General features: G+C 34.7%; 1 protein-coding gene across 4 annotated transcripts in view; it reads left to right on the forward strand.

The window, feature by feature from the left end:
* The window catches only part of ADK (adenosine kinase), a 569,500-nt gene that overhangs the window by 170,168 nt on the left and 381,366 nt on the right, over positions 1-17,966 (forward strand). For all 4 annotated transcript variants that reach the window (XM_064269749.1, XM_064269750.1, XM_064269751.1 and 1 more), the window contains one exon: positions 2,601-2,679. In XM_064269749.1, coding sequence (XP_064125819.1) covers positions 2,601-2,679 — 79 coding nt within the window. The remainder of the gene's footprint in view (positions 1-2,600; positions 2,680-17,966) is intronic.

Genomic DNA, 17,966 nt, shown 5'->3' on the forward strand with positions numbered 1-17,966 from the left:
GCCGTAGCACTTAACCACTATGCCACCAGGGTTTCCAGATGCCCTAGAGAAAGAGGTTTATTTACATGATCAGACATGCTCAGGAAATATGTGTGTACCCTATCTCCATCTTGGTTTTTCACGGTGTGTATCCGCATATTAAAAGACTGAGATAGGGTGAAGCAAAGAAACCTGCTTCAGTATTTCCCAGTTTTTTAGGTTCCATACCCAGTTTTAGGTTCCATGCTTAATATTCATTGAGTATTTACTATATGCCACTTTTTGTTTTAAACATTTTGTTCAAATCGTCAGCTTATTTAATCCTCCCCACAATTTTATAAGGTGTGGGCTACTATTATGATGAGGAAGCTGAAACTCAGAAGGAATAAATAACATGGCCAAGGTCAGACAGTGTTACAGTGAGGATTCCAATTTATAGTTAGATTCTAGAGTCTAAGCTTTTGATCAGTGTGCTGTATGCTTTCCAAAGTAGAAAGTCAGGTATTTTCATTCTACACCTTCCTTTACACTTTCCAAAGTTCTTAGTAATACATTAGAATTGGTTCACTGTGGTTTTAGTATCTGTAACAAATTCTGACCCATTAATTCTTCCCACAGTGTTAAATAACTCTTAGTTATTTGATGGGAGAAATTGGTGATAAAAGAGAAGACTAAACTTAAGAGGTCCTTGAGAAAATGAGAAAGGATGGTGGATTAGTTTCCTAGGACTGCTATAACAAATGACCACAATCTGGATGGTTTACAACAACAGAAATTGATTCTCTCAGAGTTCTGGAGAAGGTTTAAGTCTGAAGTCAAGGTATCAGCAGTGCCATGCTTCCTCTGGGGGCTCTAGGAAAGATTCCTTCCTTGCCTCGCAGTTTCTGGTGACTGTTGACAATCCTTGATTTGTGGCTGCATACCTTCCGATTCCACCTTTACATGGCGTTCTGCTTATCTCTTCTTCTCTTCTACCTCTTACAAGGACATTTGTTACTGGATTTAGGGCCCACCTGGATAGCCCAGGATGCTGTCATCTCAAGATCCTTAACTTACATTTGCAAAGACCCATCTTTTGAAATACGGTCACGTTAACAGATTATAGGAAACACACCTTTTTGGGGACCATCATTCAACCCACTGTAGATAGGTTTCAAAACCTTTGGGGGAATTGGCTTTCAAAAGAGGAGGGACCTCAGATAAGCCTAGCAATCATTTACTTTATATTTACTTTGTTCATTCACTCTCCTTTTTTTCCCCTCCAATCTCCAACATCACTCTTAGCTGATAACCTAGTTCAGAGAAATAATTAGAAGAGAACGTCTCCTAAACTTCCTCTGCCACAACTATACCTGCCTCTCTTTATCTGTGCTCATACACCTTGCCTTCTCTCTTGTTATCATTATATTAGTATTATTAATGATATAATCTAGACAAGTTTGCTAAGTGTGTTTATTGGCATCTCCAGCTTCCATACAAGGAATCCAAAATCAGTTTGAGGTGTGGGAGTGGGTAGAACCCTGTTGTCCCTATTCCCAATCTAATCATTTATGTATTTTTTAAAAATGTATTTTGAGGTTCTGTGAAATGTTTAGTTTGCAAAAAGGGGGCTCTACTGCTTACTTTAAAAGTTTTAAAAATACTTTTCCAGACTTAAAGTACTTCCTTGCATACTGTGGACACACATCCCGGGCTCTTTCTTTTTTGAACTCCTCTAGCGCTTACTGTCCATGCCGCACGGGTTGTGTTATTTGATAACTTGATTTTATAACTTTCTCTACTTTTTCAAATGTATTCATCTTTTTGCCACCCAAAACTTTGTAAATCCTCTGAAATTAAGATACATACCTATACCGCCTGGATGTCTCCCACAACGTCTAACATGTTAGAGACATGCAGCAGGCGGTGTTATACGGTGATCCAGATTAATAAGTGACATCTGATTTGAGAATTATTTGTGGCTGGGTGTGTGTGTGTGGAGGGGGTGTACGTGGATGAGCTTGTATGTAAAATTTCATGTGCAGTGAATATATGCATTTTTCTGAAGAGCAGTTCTGTAGCTCTTACCAGATGCCAAAAGTAATGAAGCCTCAGTGCTTTAGATCATCACTTTCAGGCCCTTTATTTGGAAGATAAAGAAATTACACCATTAGGAGAGTCAGCAGTTTGCCTAGCAGGATGACTCAGTGTAGTTTGCCATTCTTTATCAACCATTAGTCTTTACGATAGCTGAAGTTATTTTAAACGTATTTGAATAATACATGTTTATAGAAATTCTAGAGATAACACTTAATATAGGAAAATATGCATTGCTTATAAATAATAATTTATCAATTTTTATTTTTACCTTCTGTTTAGTGGTTAATTATGGACAGCATATACATTCTAAATTCTGTTAGGTGTGCATTTACAGAAATATTTAAGTACGGAAATTTAACAGACTTCTTTGTCATGCAATATTTTATTTAAAAAAAAAAAGTTCATTTAATTCAGCATAATTATGTAATTCAAAAATTCCACTAATGTGATTTAATACACTTCTAATCTAAATTTGTATTGTGACATCTGACAAATCCTAACGTACTTTTTTTTTTTTTTTTTTTGCTGTGATTTCCTTATAGGTTTGATGAACTTGTAAAAAAATTCAACGTCGAGTATCATGCTGGTGGCTCTACCCAGAATTCAATTAAAGTGGCTCAGGTTAGTTAATTATTTTAAAAGTTACAAAGAAATGGATTCGAAATGGTTTCAGACTTTTGGTCATTGGACGTAATTGCTCCCATCTGTATTTTGTTGGATAGTTTAACGTTGATTGGGAACTGGTGTTTTTGTTGTTGTTGTTTTTCAGTGTTTTAATACTTGCTTTGTAATAGTTATACATAAACACCAATAGTGTTTTGAGAGAGTGTGACTCCCTATACTGTTTCTGAGGCTGGCGAGTATTTACTTAAAAAAAAAATTAACATTTGAAAATACTTTTATTTTAATTGGTTTTTCTTTGATTGCTGGTATCTTTCCACGTTTGTTGTTCACTTACATTTCTTTCTTGTCATATCCTTTGACCATTTTATAGTTTATAATTTATGCTATTGATATGATTATAATTCTTCATATTTTATTGTAGTATCTCTTTTTATTCTATAAATTGAAAGTACTAGTTTCTTGTTTGTTACTTGTAGTTCACTTCTGCTTAAAGTGTCTTTTACTGTGTCAAAATTCCTGACCATATATGTGTGTGTATATATATGTATATAATTAAAATAGCTTCTGCATATCATGTGGTGATTAGAAAGGACATTCCTATCACAAGATACTGCAAGTTCTCCTCTATTACGTATAGATAGATAATACATACCTTTTTCTTTACTAAAACAGTAACTTACTTGGAATCCATCTTTTACTTCATCAATTCAAACTACTTGAATGCTTTAAAATCATTTCTCTTAGCAAGAAAGGTTTAACTTGTGATGACATCTGATGTACTTCAGAGTGTTTTAAAATGATGGGCATTTTAGACGTGGGTAGCCTAGATGATGAATTTATGGATTCAAAGAACATAATTGACAAACAGCTGGAATACCAAAAAAAGCCTTTAGATGTGAGGTAGATGGATATTTTTGTAGAGCTAGAAACTAATTGCTACACATGTAAATACTTGCTGTTGATGGTTAGTAAAATCTGAGTATTCTATGCTCAGACATTTCTCTTGAGAGGATATTTAACTTAATGTCATCATGTTGGATAGTTTTACCACTACATAAAAGAAGAGACTATCATAACAGCTTTAGTCAGTTCAAAGAAATATTATTGGAAAAGGAAACGGAGTCAAAATATTCTTTCTTATTTCATAGGACAGAAACATGTCATTAAGTAAACCATGCTGATTTTTTTTTACAGCAATCTAAAAAAAAAAATGGTGTAGAAGTGTTTCTGAAAATAACTCATAGGGAGAAGGAGAGGTTGGCAAAGAAACATAGAAGACGCATGTTGTTTGTATAAAAATACAGTAATTGTCACTACTAACGAGTCTTGTTCATTAAAAAAAAATTTATGTAACAGAAGTAAATAATACAGAATAATATATAATTTCAAATAAATATCCATTTTTCATATTTTTATGTTATAGTAATAACACAGCTATAATTATGTCTTATATATTACGTTATCATGTATTTTTTCGTCTGGAATGGCTGTGTCCTGGATTGGCTCTTTATAAAGTAGGTTACCCTACATAAAGGTCAAGAGTCTGTTGTTTTCTTTCTCCTCACTGGTTTCTTAAACCAGACTGACTTCTCTCATTTATATTACCTCTTCCCAGTCCTTATGCCATACTGTTGAATATTCTCTCCATCATGTGATTCCCAGACAGCTATGAGGCAGACAAGCAGATGTGTCTCCATTTTAATGATAAGGATTCTGATTAAATGAGATAGACAAAATCCCATGGAGGGTAAAGAAAGCGAAGCAGAAGCAGAACCCAGGTGTTCTAACTGGTAAGCTCAAATTGCTCTTCTTAAAAATTTTATCTATTCTCTGTAGACATCTTGACTTTTGACTTTACTCTACTTTGAAGATTTTGAGTAGTGTTTCACATACCTGCTCCACTTTTTGTTTTTTTATTTTTTGTAGTTGCTGAGAATCTATACAGCAGAACTTTTACCAATTTGATCTCATAAAGATAGATCTTAAAATAGCACAATGCTTAAGGCAGATGTTATTTACTAGTTAAGCTAAACTATTGTTTGTTTTTAAGAAAATTTCAGGGATTTTTTGGTTTAAGGGCTTAAGATTATCTCAGTGCAATTGTTTTAGGGTTCATCCAGCCTCAATGGCTCAAGAAAGCTTGGATTCCATGAGAATTTGAATTTCTACTCTGCATTTCCCCCCTTTTGATCAAGATTCTTTTTTTCTTCCTTTTTAGTAATTTTATTGTATTTTTGGTAAAAGTTTACACAGCAAATTAGGTTCATTTTAAGAATTTTTATATGTATTGTTCAGTGGCATTGGTTACATTTGTCTCAATGTGTTAACATTCTCATTATTTCTGTTGTGATGGTTTCATTTCCATTAATCAAGCGTCTCTTCCCTCCTATGGCCCTTTACCTTCTCATCTTTGCTTTAGGGTAGATGGTGACCATTTGGTTTCATACAGATGATTTTGTACAGGAGAACAGTACTCACGGGTGTCATTTATTTTATGTGCCAATCTATTATTTAGCTGTAAGGTGATCTCTGGGTGTGGTTTCAGAATATAATTTAAAGGCTATCTCAGGGCGATAGTCTTGGAGGTTCCTCTAGTATCTTCCAGTCGTAAGTCTGGCCTTTTTAAATAATTTGAGTTTTGTTCTACATTCTTCTCCCATTCTGTCTGGGACCATCTATTGTGTCCCTGGTCAGAACGGTTGGTAGTAATAGCCAGGTGTCATTTAGTTCTGGTCTCAGGATAGATGAAGCTGTGGTTCGTGTAGGCTGTTAGCCCTGCAGACTAGTTTCTTCTTTGAGTCTTTGGTTTCTTTCTTGTTTGCTCTAGGTCAGTAGAGACCAACAGTTGTATCTTAGATGGCCACTCACAAGCTTTTAAGACCCCAGATACTACTCGCCAAATTAGGATGTAGAACATAAACTTTATGAACTATTTTATGCCAGTTGACCGAGTTGTCCCATGATACTATGGTCCTAAGCTTTCAAATTCAATAATCCAGTCCCGCAAGGTGTTTGGTTATGTCTAGGAAGTATCCATAACTGTGCCCCTTATGTGCTTTATTATATAAATGAATATGTACCATACACATACATGTACCATTTTACAATCCTATCGGCCATGGATAAGGGTTTCAGTCTCCCCACATCCTTGCCGGCATTTCTTTCTTTTTCTTTCTCTCTTTCTTTCTCTCTCTCTCTTGCTCTCTTTCTCTGTTTCTTTTTCTCTCTCTCTCTTCCTCCCTCCCTCCCTCCATCCCTGCTATGGTGAGATGATATGTCTTTGTAGTTTTGATTTGTATCTCTCTAATGGCTAATGACAGGGGCATGTGTTTGTTGGCCACTTGAATGTCGTTTTCAGTGAAGTGTCTGTTTATGTCCTTTGCCCATTTTTTAATTGGATTGTTTGATAGCCACCAAGAAACATTTGTTTCTATACATTTGCCTGTTTTTGTCTTCTTATATAAGTGAGGTCACTTTCGTGATTGACTTATTTCTCTCAGCATAATGTCTTCAAGCTCTGTCCGTGTTGTAGCATGCGTTAAGATTTCATTTCTCTTACTGGCTGAGTAGTATTTCATTGTACGCATGTACCACATTTTGTTTATCAGTGTGTCTGTCAATGGGCATTTAGGTTGCTTCCATCTTTTGATTATTGTGAATTGTGCTGCAGTGACCATAGGTGTGCAAGTATCTGTTTGAGTCTTTGCTTTCAAGTCTTTTCGGTATATACTTAGGAGTGGAATTGCTGGGTCATGGGTAGTTCTATTCTTAGTTTTTTTTTAGAAACTGCCACACTGTTTTCTGCAATAGCTGTACTATTTTGCATTCTCACCAGCAGTGGATAAGGGTTCTCATTTCTTCCCACCCTGGCCAACATTTGTAATTTTCTGTTTTCTTATTATTATTACTTTTATTTCAGCCATGCTAGTGCGAGTGAAATGGTATCACAAAGTGGTTTTATTTGCATCTCTCTGGTGGCTAATGACGTTGAGCACCTTTTCATTTGTTTGATGGCCATTCGAATGTCATCTTTGGTGAAATGTCTATTCAATTCCTTGTCCATTCTATGATTGGGTTATTTGTCATTTTGTTAAGTTGTCAAAGTTTTATACAGTGAAACTTGTGAGAGCTGGAAATCGACTGGACTACCTTGTTTTTCTGGGTTTTACCAGTTTTCTGCCTTTGACACAGTGCAGTCACTACTTTTCTATCGCTTTCTGTTTAGTGGGAAATATTTGAGTTTTCCTTCTCTGACAGGTTTTGCCTTATAAGAGTTCTGGATTTCGCAGTTTTTACTTATATACATTTTGGTTATTAGATTTTTATTGGATATATGATTTCCAAAGATATTCTCCCAGTCTGTAGCTTATCTTTTTACTTTTTTGCTAAAGTCTTTTGATGAACATACGTTTTTAATTTTTGTGAGGTCCCATTTATTTATTTTGTCTTTTGCGGTTTGTGCTTTTATTATTTTAGTTAACCCATTGTTAAAATCTAGGCTCAACAGCATTGACCCTGCATTTTCTTCTAAGAATTCTATGGTTTTAGTTTTCACAGGTAGGCCCTTCATCCATTTTGTATTCGTTTTCGTATATTGTGTGAAACATGTAGTATCCTGTTTCATTTTTCTGCATATGGAAATCCAGTTTTCCTAGCACTATTTATTGAAACGACTTTTCTTTCCACATCAAATGGGCTTAACACCTTTGTCAAAAATGAGTTGACTATAGATGTGTGGTTCCCTCTCCACTTCTTATAAAAACCCACTGCCCTCAAGTTGATTCTGACTTGTAGTGACCCTATAGGACAGAGTAGAACGGCCCCGTAGGATTTCCCGTGTGGTTAGCAGCAGAACGCTTACCCACTGAGCCACCGGAACCACTTCGTATAGTAGGTTTTTATTTAGGAAGATTGGAGATTGTGAGAGACAATCGAGGACTGAGTTAATTAACTCCTTTCATGCTTCTTTGGGGCAACAGTTCTCTGTGATGCTCAATCTTACTCTGCTCCTTGAGGATTTATGCATTTATCTGACTTATTGAATTTTTTGGAAGCCTAGGATCAGCCACATGAAGTATTCTGATATTGTTTTCTGTTATGTAAGTTCACTTGTATTTATACTTTCTACAAATTGATTTATTTGTTTCTAATGTCCTAGATTTATAAAACAAAAAAATTTCTTTGTCGCTTTTGTGTGTATTCTAGGCATCTTGTCAGATATTTTAAATGCCTTTTTATCCTTTGTTAGCTGAAATATAAGCAGATCATTAGAGTCAATTATTTCTTCTCTCTGTTGAGACTATATGGATTTTTATGACTATTCAATAGTAAAGAGTAAGCATTTTTCTATTACTTTGATAACTGCTGCTTTTCTACATGAAACATTTTCTTCTCTCAAAGCGAAGCTCTTCAAAGTAAAATAACACTTCTTTCTTTGTTGTAGTGAAAATCATTTCCTAGAAACTACTAAATTTGTATGTGTTCTTTATCTAATACCCCTCTCTTTTCCATTTCTCTTTGGGAAGTAGAGATGGCACTGTGCTTCTAAGTAAAGATATTCTTCCTTAATCATATATCTAAAACCATCAGTAATGGATTTGATTTTTTTCTTCATATAATCCTTAAGCTTTTAGCTTGATCTCTTCTTGAATACTCAGGTCTTATGATTTTTAACCAGGATTTTGGGTCTTAGACTTGTTTCAGCCTTCCAACTTCTCATCTCTCCCATTTTTAGATAAGCTCCATATTTATATTTAACTTATAGTAAAATTTTAAACAAATTTTCATTTTTAATTTTTTAGAGAAGTTCCTAAATTACAGTGTGTTTATGTTTTTGTGGGAGGATTGACCTGGGAGATGTTTTTAATTGCCTCTTGGTATAAAATATCATGTAATGAATCCGTTTTCAGAATTATGTTTTCAAGCTTTCCTAAATCCTAAGTATGATGGTTTCCTAGAAACATTTTTAAAAGATAAGTTTAAATAATTATGTTCAAATAAAATAGAAACATGTTGAACCAAAGTGTAAGAAATTGTAAAGCTGGTATTCTTAAGAACCATTTAGCGTTTACAGGTGAGTCATAGTATCGTCGTTGAAGTATTATTTAGAAGTTATAATAGATAAAAGTGAAAAGCCTCAACGTTGCTTTTCTTCTGTAGATTTATTTTTTTTGTACAGTTAATCTATGGGTTTTCTGTATTAAAAAATTATTTCTGATTATCTCTTTTTGAGACCTTATTTCACCTGGAATAACTAGTTAGAAAGTAAAACTAGTAAAAAGGCTTTTTACTAGGCGTACCTCTGGGAATCTGAGAGCAGTCTAGACTGCTCAGATCTAAAAAGTAGAAATGACATTGAAGTGATCAAAGCGAATTCTTCGCTCTAATGCCTTACACCTGGTGCAGTTGTAGACCTGTCAATAGTGCACCTGTATTTGTAAACATCAGAGGAGGATGTGGCAGAAGGTGATGCAACACAGCCTGCTCAAACCTCTCTGTCGTTACAAATGAGGTGCCTGCTACCGCCAGCTTTAAGATAAATGAATAATTTCAAGCAACATGGATCTTACAAAATGATTATTCAAATCAATTTTTCCTTTCAGTTTTTAAAAACTTTAAATATGAATTAACACCTCCCTGCTTTAGGGATCTTTTTCCTTATTGAATTAGATCGTGAGAGATTTTCATGGCTAAAATAAGCTGAGAAAGCAGCGTTTTATTGTCCTAATTTCTATTTTTAATGTTTGTGACATTTTTCTAAGTGTCAGATTCTTTAATGTGAAGTAAAATCAGTATTTCTCTTTCTTTTTTTCATGCTTTTTTTTTTTTGCCTTTATACATTATTTTATACTTCATATTAAGACATTATTGTATTACCACTATTAGTAAAACATGCTTTTAGTTTTGTCTCAATTGTTAGGGTTCTGGTTTGAGGTCATCTATTATGAATCTACACAGGCTTTACAATTATCTACTTTATAAAAGATAAGTATACCTCTACTGTCGTTGCTCTTAATGTGGCACATTGTCACAGCATATGACATTAAACAGAGGACAAATAGAGATTATATTTATCCTACCTCAGAGCAAAGCAACAGAGCATAGGTAAGAAATATGGGAATCGACAGGGCCTAATTTCATCCAGGTGATAAAATTCTTGCCAAAATTCCATTTCTTATCATTCTATCTTAGAATTTACAAACTTAAAAAAAAATTTTTTTTTTTTTTTTTTTTTTTGTCTCATGGTTGATATATTCATTTATTTGAACTGAAAAATGAAGTCAGATTTTTCTGAAAAAAGGTATAAAAGTGTGATTTGTTTGGTTGGAGGAGCATGGTCTTTTCCAATTAAAGTATATGGTGGTACTCTCAGCTGTCATGCTTTTAAAAGAAAAGCTTTTCTAGAAGCTTCTGTGTTCTCGATAACTTTGATGGTGAGGTATTGTATTTTAGATAACAAAGTTAAAAGCCAAGTACTCTAAATTGTCTCTTAGCAAAGCACTTGGGGACAGAGAAGATATGCTCTGGATTAGGTAAAGCTGGGCAAGTGTAAACTAGGGTAAGTCACTTAACCTCTTCAAGCTTCAGTTTTGTCTTCTTTAAAATGGGTATTATCTTTATTTTATAGGATACTTTTATAAGGTAATTTTTTCCAAAATAATAAAATCATGACTCTCATAGATTTAAAATGTACATGCCAAAGATTTTAACTCATTAACTATAATGAGTAAAGTAGTAAGCTGTTACAGCCTTTTTATTGGAGAATTCAAGAGCAGAGAGAGAGACATACACAGTCCATGAGATGAATTTAATAATAGATACAAAACCTAGAAAACATATTAATAATAAGGAAATAAAGCTGCAATATAATCAGCTCTTGGTGTAATGTACAAATAAATCTTTGGTATGCTTTATTTCAAATAAAGCTTTTAAAATATTTTCCCTTCCTAAAAATAATTAAGTAAATAAAAATACAAAACTGACTTGTTTGTGCAGCAGGGGAACAGGGATTCAATTATCCATCTATGGCTCAGAGTTTATTTTTCTGTAGATAAGAATTATTGCTATCATTAATCTACAATTTATAGACTCACAATATAGCTCAAAGATGTTGAAAGATGTAAATTCCATAGAATTGGATAATCCAGGAGGGTATGCTTTAACTCATGCATAGGTTTCCACTGAGGACACTCAAATCTTCTTGGTCCATTTCAAAATCTTTCACAATTTTTCCTGACAGTACCTACCTCAATATTGTTGTTAGAATTCAATGCCATAATATGAACAAAACACTTAGCCCAGTACTTATACATAATAAGAGCTAAATAAATTATAGCTATTACTATTACATTATGAGAAATTTATGTGGTAGACATTTTACGTTAATTGAATTGAGCTACATCGTAATTCCAGCGATTTGATGAGAATGTATTTAAAAGCAATAAAATATACCAGGCATTCCGTCCTTTACAACTATTTATCTCAAATCTAATTCCCTCAGAAATAGAACAATGAGGCCTCAAACTGGTCAACAGATTGGTTCTTATGGAATTGGACTGTTGTATTCCATTTGGTTTTTATTGGTTGATTTTTCAGAAGTAGATCGCTAGTCTGTCTTAGTCTGGAAGCTCCAGTGAAACCTGGTCAGCATCATAGCAACATGCAGGCCTCCAGTGACAAATGGGTGGTGGCTGTGCTTGAGGTGGATTTGCCGGAAATTGAACCCAGATCTGCCGACCCAGGTCTTCCGCATGGAAGATGAGAATTTTACCACTGAACCACCACTGCCCCCGTGCATTACAGCTTGTTATTGTTAGCTCCCATCCATGATTCCAGCTCATGGAGACCCCACATGTCAAGGTTTTTTCAAGTCTGTGACCTTTCGGATAGGCCCGTCTTCTGAGGCACCTCTAGGGGGGTTCAAACCTCCAACCTTTTGGCTAGTAGTTGAGCACTTAACATTTGCACCACCCAGGGACTCCTACATTGCTGGCTTAGGAATGACCAAAGGCTCACAATACCTGTCCCCCATTTCTTGTCTCTCGTTTTCCCCCAGAGGCATTGTTCTCCACCTTTTAGAGTCAGTGACTTCCTATTTTCTAATTTTACTTCTTTACCTTCAGGAGAATGTATTCACATTGATTTATAAGCTTTCTTCAAACCTGTACCTATTTAACCTTTATATCATTATGAAATGAAAGATCTGATCTTCTGTTAATGGAATTTGAAATATTTGCAAATGTAAAGTAGGCCAAGGTGGCTTTTTTTTTTGGTCTTAAAATTAAACTCTGGTTATGTCTGGCCCTACCAATAAGTAAATGTGTGTATATACATGGATGGTGGTGAGGTAAAATGAAGTGGCCAAAGGAAGCCTAGGATAGTCCCTTTCTCATTCTTCTCTGCTTCCTTATAAAGCATTCACAATCTGCTATGTAGTGGTACTGTCCTTGGCCTGGTTTTCATAGGCCTCACTTGGTACTATCACTCTCCACCCCATCATGCTGAGAATTAGCTACTCTGCAGTGAACTTTTTAAAAAACGGGAGAGAAGACTGGTTGGATTGCTGGATGTTAGCTGTGCACTGAGAAACTCTATTCTTGGTAGGAATAGCAGGTGGATTGTGGGTGGTGTGTAATTAAATTAAAGAACCTTGTCTTTTAATAGGAGCCTTGGTGGTGCAATGGTTAAGTGCTCATCTGCTAACCAACAGTTCGGCAGTTTGAACCCACCAGTCACTCCAAGGGAGAAGGATGTGACAGTCTGCTTCCGTAAAGATTTACGGCTTTGGAAATTCTATGGGGATAGTTCTACTGTGTACTATAGGGTCTCTATGAGCCAGAATCAGCTTGACAGCAACAGGTTTGTCTTTTAGTATCTCTGTATTTATATGGTGATTTGACAACATGTAACAGAGAAAACTATGAAAACTGATCAGAATTTTAGAATTGGAGATCTGACATAATGATGAGAGAAGGTTAAAGAGATTTGATTTTGTAAAAGCAATACCAATTACAGTCCTTTATGAAGATGGCTTATCATTTATGCAAATATGAATAGTTACAGTAATCAGATTAAATAGATCAGATTACTTTTTAATGTTTTTAAGAATAGTAATCTGTACATATTTATTGACTTCTATGGATTTGTGCTTTATGTAGCAATTGTCACCTACTCTCATATTAAAAATCAAGTGAAATGCTTTTCAGGTAGACTAACATAAGTAACACCAGACATTAACGTCTGAAATATTTGAGGTATTAAAAAATATTGGGAAACTGAAAATTAATGGTTTTGTGAAGAATTTATATAAATGTCTCATGTGCCTTAAAGGATGAAACATTTTTTAAACTTTAAAGTATATAGAACACTTCTTTAAGTTATTAAAATTGGATTATTTTCCCTTCCCAAAACATACAGATTTAATCCTACCCTGAAGAAAATTTTACTAAAGGTGAAAGATTACAGTCACTAATCATGTAGTCAGTGATGTGTTTTTTTTTTTTTTTTAAAGCAGGAACTGTCAATTATTGACTATTTCCTTTAGGTCTCTAAGGGGTGAATCTCAGTTGTCTCCCAACTGGTCAGCCTCTCCATCGCAAACTGGCCCAGTTCATAGCCAGTGTAGCAGCTTACTCAGCTCTGTTAGATGCTGTCTTCTGTCAGGCCTCTCTGCTGTCGAGCCCCTCTGCCTCCAGCTGTCCACTGTCAGCCTCTACTGCTGCTAACTGCCCCAGCTCACAAGCATTGTAGCAGCTTGCTCCGCTCTGTTAGCTGCCCTCTACTGTCAATCCTCTCTGCCATTGGCCTCTGCACTGCTGACTGGCCCAGCTCATAGCCATGTAGCAGCTTGCTCAGCTCTCTTAGTTGCTATCTGCCATCAGGCCTCTCTGCTGTCAGCGTCTCTGCTGCTAACTGGCTCAGCTCGTAGCTAGTGTAGCAGCAGCTTTGGGACCACTCAGCTCCCATGTGGCTCTGCTTCTCTGCCAGCCCAGCTCTTAGCCAGCATCTCACTCTCAATCTAGAGGCCTCTCTAAACCTCTGAATTTCAGCCATTTATATATCCCAATCCTCATCAGTTACAAGGTGTGGCTTCCCTCACCAGACCAGCGATCAGTCAATCCTTAATTACCCGTGAAATATCAATCAACTCATATCTTGTTAATTACCAGGCAAATATGTGAAACCGTCAAGTTGTTTAAAGCTTACCCAGGAAATGTCAATCAACCCAAGAAATCCCCTCTTCAAAAGTACCAAACCTTCTGGGAGCTCCTCCCTCTAAGTTTCTTCTCCAAAGAACTAGTACAAAGGTAACTCTTAAAGAATTAGGGTGAAAATCTCCCAATCTCTTTTGCCAAAAAAACAAGGAAAAAGTCCACATAAAGGAACTCATTTCACCACAGATATACAGTGAAAATTAGGTTTTTTCCTGTCCCCTTACTCTGCTTGCGCAGTTCACTTCACTTGATGTAATCAATTACTTATGTATACTTTCAGAAATACTCTATTCCAGTATAACCATGTGCATACCTATTAACGTACATTTCATGACTGTGTTAGTGTACTATATATACATTTTTCTATCTTGGATTTTTTTCTGCCTTAATTTACTATTGGGACCTAGTGGCACAGTGGTTAAGAGCTTGGCTCCTAACCAAAAGGCCAGCAGTTCTAATCCACCAGCCACTCATTGGAAACCCTACGAGGCAGTTCTGCTCTGTCCTATAGGGTCGCTATGAGTTGGAATTGACTCGACAGCAATGGTTTTGTTTGTTTGTTCGTTCGTTTGTTTTTAATATGCTATCATTGAGATTATTCTGTAGAAATACGAAATAGATCTGGCTAATTCTTTTTAATGGTTATAATAGTCTGTTCTATGACAGTATCATAATTTGTTTGATGAGTCACTTATTGTTGGACATTTGGAAGATTTACAGGTTTAGTGAGTACATAAGTGTACATGTCATTTTTCACCTGTGTAAGTATTTCTTTATGGTATATTCCTAGAATTGAAATTGCTGGCTCAAAGGGCATAGGCATGGTAAATTTTTATAAAAGTTGCCATATTTTCCCCATGAAGGCTTTACCAATTTTCATTTCTAAATGAACTAAAGGAACGTTCACCAATTCAGAGTGTTATCAAGTAGAGTGTTGTTCTCTAATATGATATGTGAAAAACCAATATCCCATTGAACGTTTTCATTATGTTTCTCAGGATGAGATGAATTACTTGGATAGAATCAGTTATTTTTCAGAAGTGAATTGTCAAAATTCACTCTGAATGAGATAGAAAATCTGAATGGACCAATGCTCACATAAGAAACAGAGCATGTTGTTAAAGGCTTCCTCCCCCAAAGAACAATAGTCCTAGGCAGCTTCACAGGGAAAGCACACCGAATCTATAAGGAGCAGATAAATCTATTTCTAAATCATTCTGCAGCATAGAAAAAGAAAGAAAGCTTCTAAACTCTTTTTTATGCAGCTGGCTTCACATTGAAACTGTAACCCAACAAGGATAGCGGAAAGAAAAGATAACAAGAAAGCATAAAACTAAGAAAAAAACAGATTAATACTGTTTATGACTATTATTGTAAAAATTTCAAATAAAATATTTGGAAATAAAATCCATTAGCACATTAATAATAGATGATAACAAGTTGGGTTAATTCTGGGAATGCAAGGATGGCTCAGTATTAGAAAACCTACTATTTTGGTCATGTATCCATAAAACAAAGTTAGGTCTTCCCTGTAGATGCTGAAAAAGCATCCATTCATGAACATATTTATATGTATATGTATATGTCTGGATGTATATATCCCTTTACATAATTTATCTCTCTAAACCCAATGCCAGCATCATACATAATGCATAAAAACAACATGTTTTCATTAAAGTCAGGAATCAGAAAAGAATTTTACTATTACTACTATTATTTAAGATTGTACTTACGTTGCTAATCAACACAGATATGTCAGAGAAAGTTGAGTATAAAATACAAAATTAGAAGTAGAGAAATAAAATTAACACCGTTTTTGTTAATTGTATTTAGAAAAATTCAACAGGATGAGGTAAAAAAACTGTTACAAACAAAATCAGAGTGATTGGATTTCAAATAAAATATTGAAACACTTAATAGGCTGTATATACAAATTATAAACCCAATTTACAACAGCAAACAAATGGATAAAATGCATTTTAGATATTCTTTTTAACCCTGTTTTCTGTAATCTCTGCTCCCTCTTCCCCCATTTATGTTTCCTTTTCTATTTAAATTTTCTTGCCAAGTAATTTTATGCTTTCATAATTTTGAGCTAGAAGAATAATTTAATACCTGAAAATATGTGGCTAATATTTGGTATTACTATTGTGGCATGGGTCTGAAAGTATGTAAATAAGCTACTGTTTGGCTGTGTTTTATTTTTTATAGATGCAGGGAAGTGGCTGAAATTTAGTTTTATATACCACAGCATGTTCTGGAAGTTTCGAATCATGCTTCTAGTTTTGAAAACCCCTTTTGATTTTTATTACACGCAAGCATGATGCTCTTAAATAAATAGTGATGAATGATTATGCCAGCTATTTTACCTCAGTTGAAACAGCAAGGCCAAAAAAACTTGATTGAGTTTCTCAGAAAAACAGCAATACAAAATTGGGGATGTTACTATATAACGTTAGCCTGTATTTCTATTTCTTTAACTTCAAATCACTTGTTGCCTTTGACCGGATCATATTTCTTAAGTTTTGCTTTAACAGTAATATATTTTGCTACTATAAAAATCACTGTATTACATGATTAGTAATATACTCTATCAAGCTTATGTTCTCTTAAAATTGTTGATAGCAATATCATATGAAGGGTTTATGAAAGACACGTGATTGTGTATCTTTATTTAAGAACAAAATATACTTGTATTGTTTCTATTACCTTTTTTTTAATAGTAGAGCACAAAGAACTGTGTTAGGATGGTGAGACTATGAAAAAGATAAATTTATAGTTATCTCCCAGATCTGCTCTAGAGTCTGTTACCATCTGGTCTCTTTGGAGACTATTATAATTATTCATGGGAATGTTTTCAACACAAAAAAAGCATGGTTTGTGTATTGGCAGAAGGAAAAAAATATCAGTGGTTTAAACCATATGCAGTTTTCTTAGAGTGTGAGGCAAGGGAAACGCGCCGAAGGACGACTTAGGAATCATCAGTAGTGATGTGGTTGGTCTCTTGTCAGAATCTTTGATAATGAACAAAGCGTTGAACACCAGGAAAAACTGAATGTAATAGAAGTAGAACAATGGCTCCACTTGGAGTATTATTGTTAGTATCTTTATTTTAATCAGTAAAATGTAATAGGGTCTCAGATAAGTCAGTGTAAATCTAAAACAACATGAATATATGTCAAACTTCGAGGACTTTAAAAGTAAAAACATTCATGTTAAAAAATTCTGGGCTTGAACAGTGGGAGAATGCCTTTGTTCTTTATGTCTTAAATTTATGCAAAACCATTATTTAAAATAATTTTACATGCACCATGGACCTATTGCCTATTAAGAAGTAGAGGTAGTTTACAATGGTTCTTAAGCTTAAATTGGTTTAATAGTAAAATAAAAGCAAATATCTTTTTACTCTTCCAAGAGAAGAGTTAGTTGGGGAAAAGCCTATAAAAAATGAGATGACAAATGAAAAATTTGAAATCATCTATTTTTATTCAGCTGTTTTAAAAGAAAAATGCCTGGTGGGCTGGGAATATACAGGAAATTTAAATTTGTGTTTGAGAATAAGAAATGCATTTGTGGTTTAAAAAAGAAATACCAGCATGTCACATTAAAATTATGGTATCTGCAGTATTGTATAGTTAGCAGGAAAATGCATTACATCAGGGGGTACATTCCACTTTAGAGAGCCAGTCTGGGGATACGAATGAAGAGTATAACTCTGTAGAAGGCATGAGCATTAATAATCCAGTCAGAGAGGAAGAATTTTGCCGTCTCCCATGTAACATAAAACAGATGTTACATTCTATTAAAAAGCTTCTTAACTAAAATGAGTGTTTAGATCACTGGTCAATAGGAGAGCCATGAACAATGGCAATTTAATAATTTTAAGAATTTATCCTGTTTGTCAGTTATTATTGGTAGTGGGGGAGAGTGGAGGGAAGGCTGCCAAATGTTTTTCTGTTTGAGATAACTTAATTTAGAGATCTAAAAGTCAGCTGTACTGATTTTTAATTTATCATGTTCTACAAATTTAAGCTCTTCCTCAAAATTTTTGTAAATGCAAAAGGACTTAGG

Source organism: Loxodonta africana, chromosome 16, assembly GCF_030014295.1.
Source record: "Loxodonta africana isolate mLoxAfr1 chromosome 16, mLoxAfr1.hap2, whole genome shotgun sequence".
Lineage (NCBI taxonomy): Eukaryota > Metazoa > Chordata > Mammalia > Proboscidea > Elephantidae > Loxodonta > Loxodonta africana.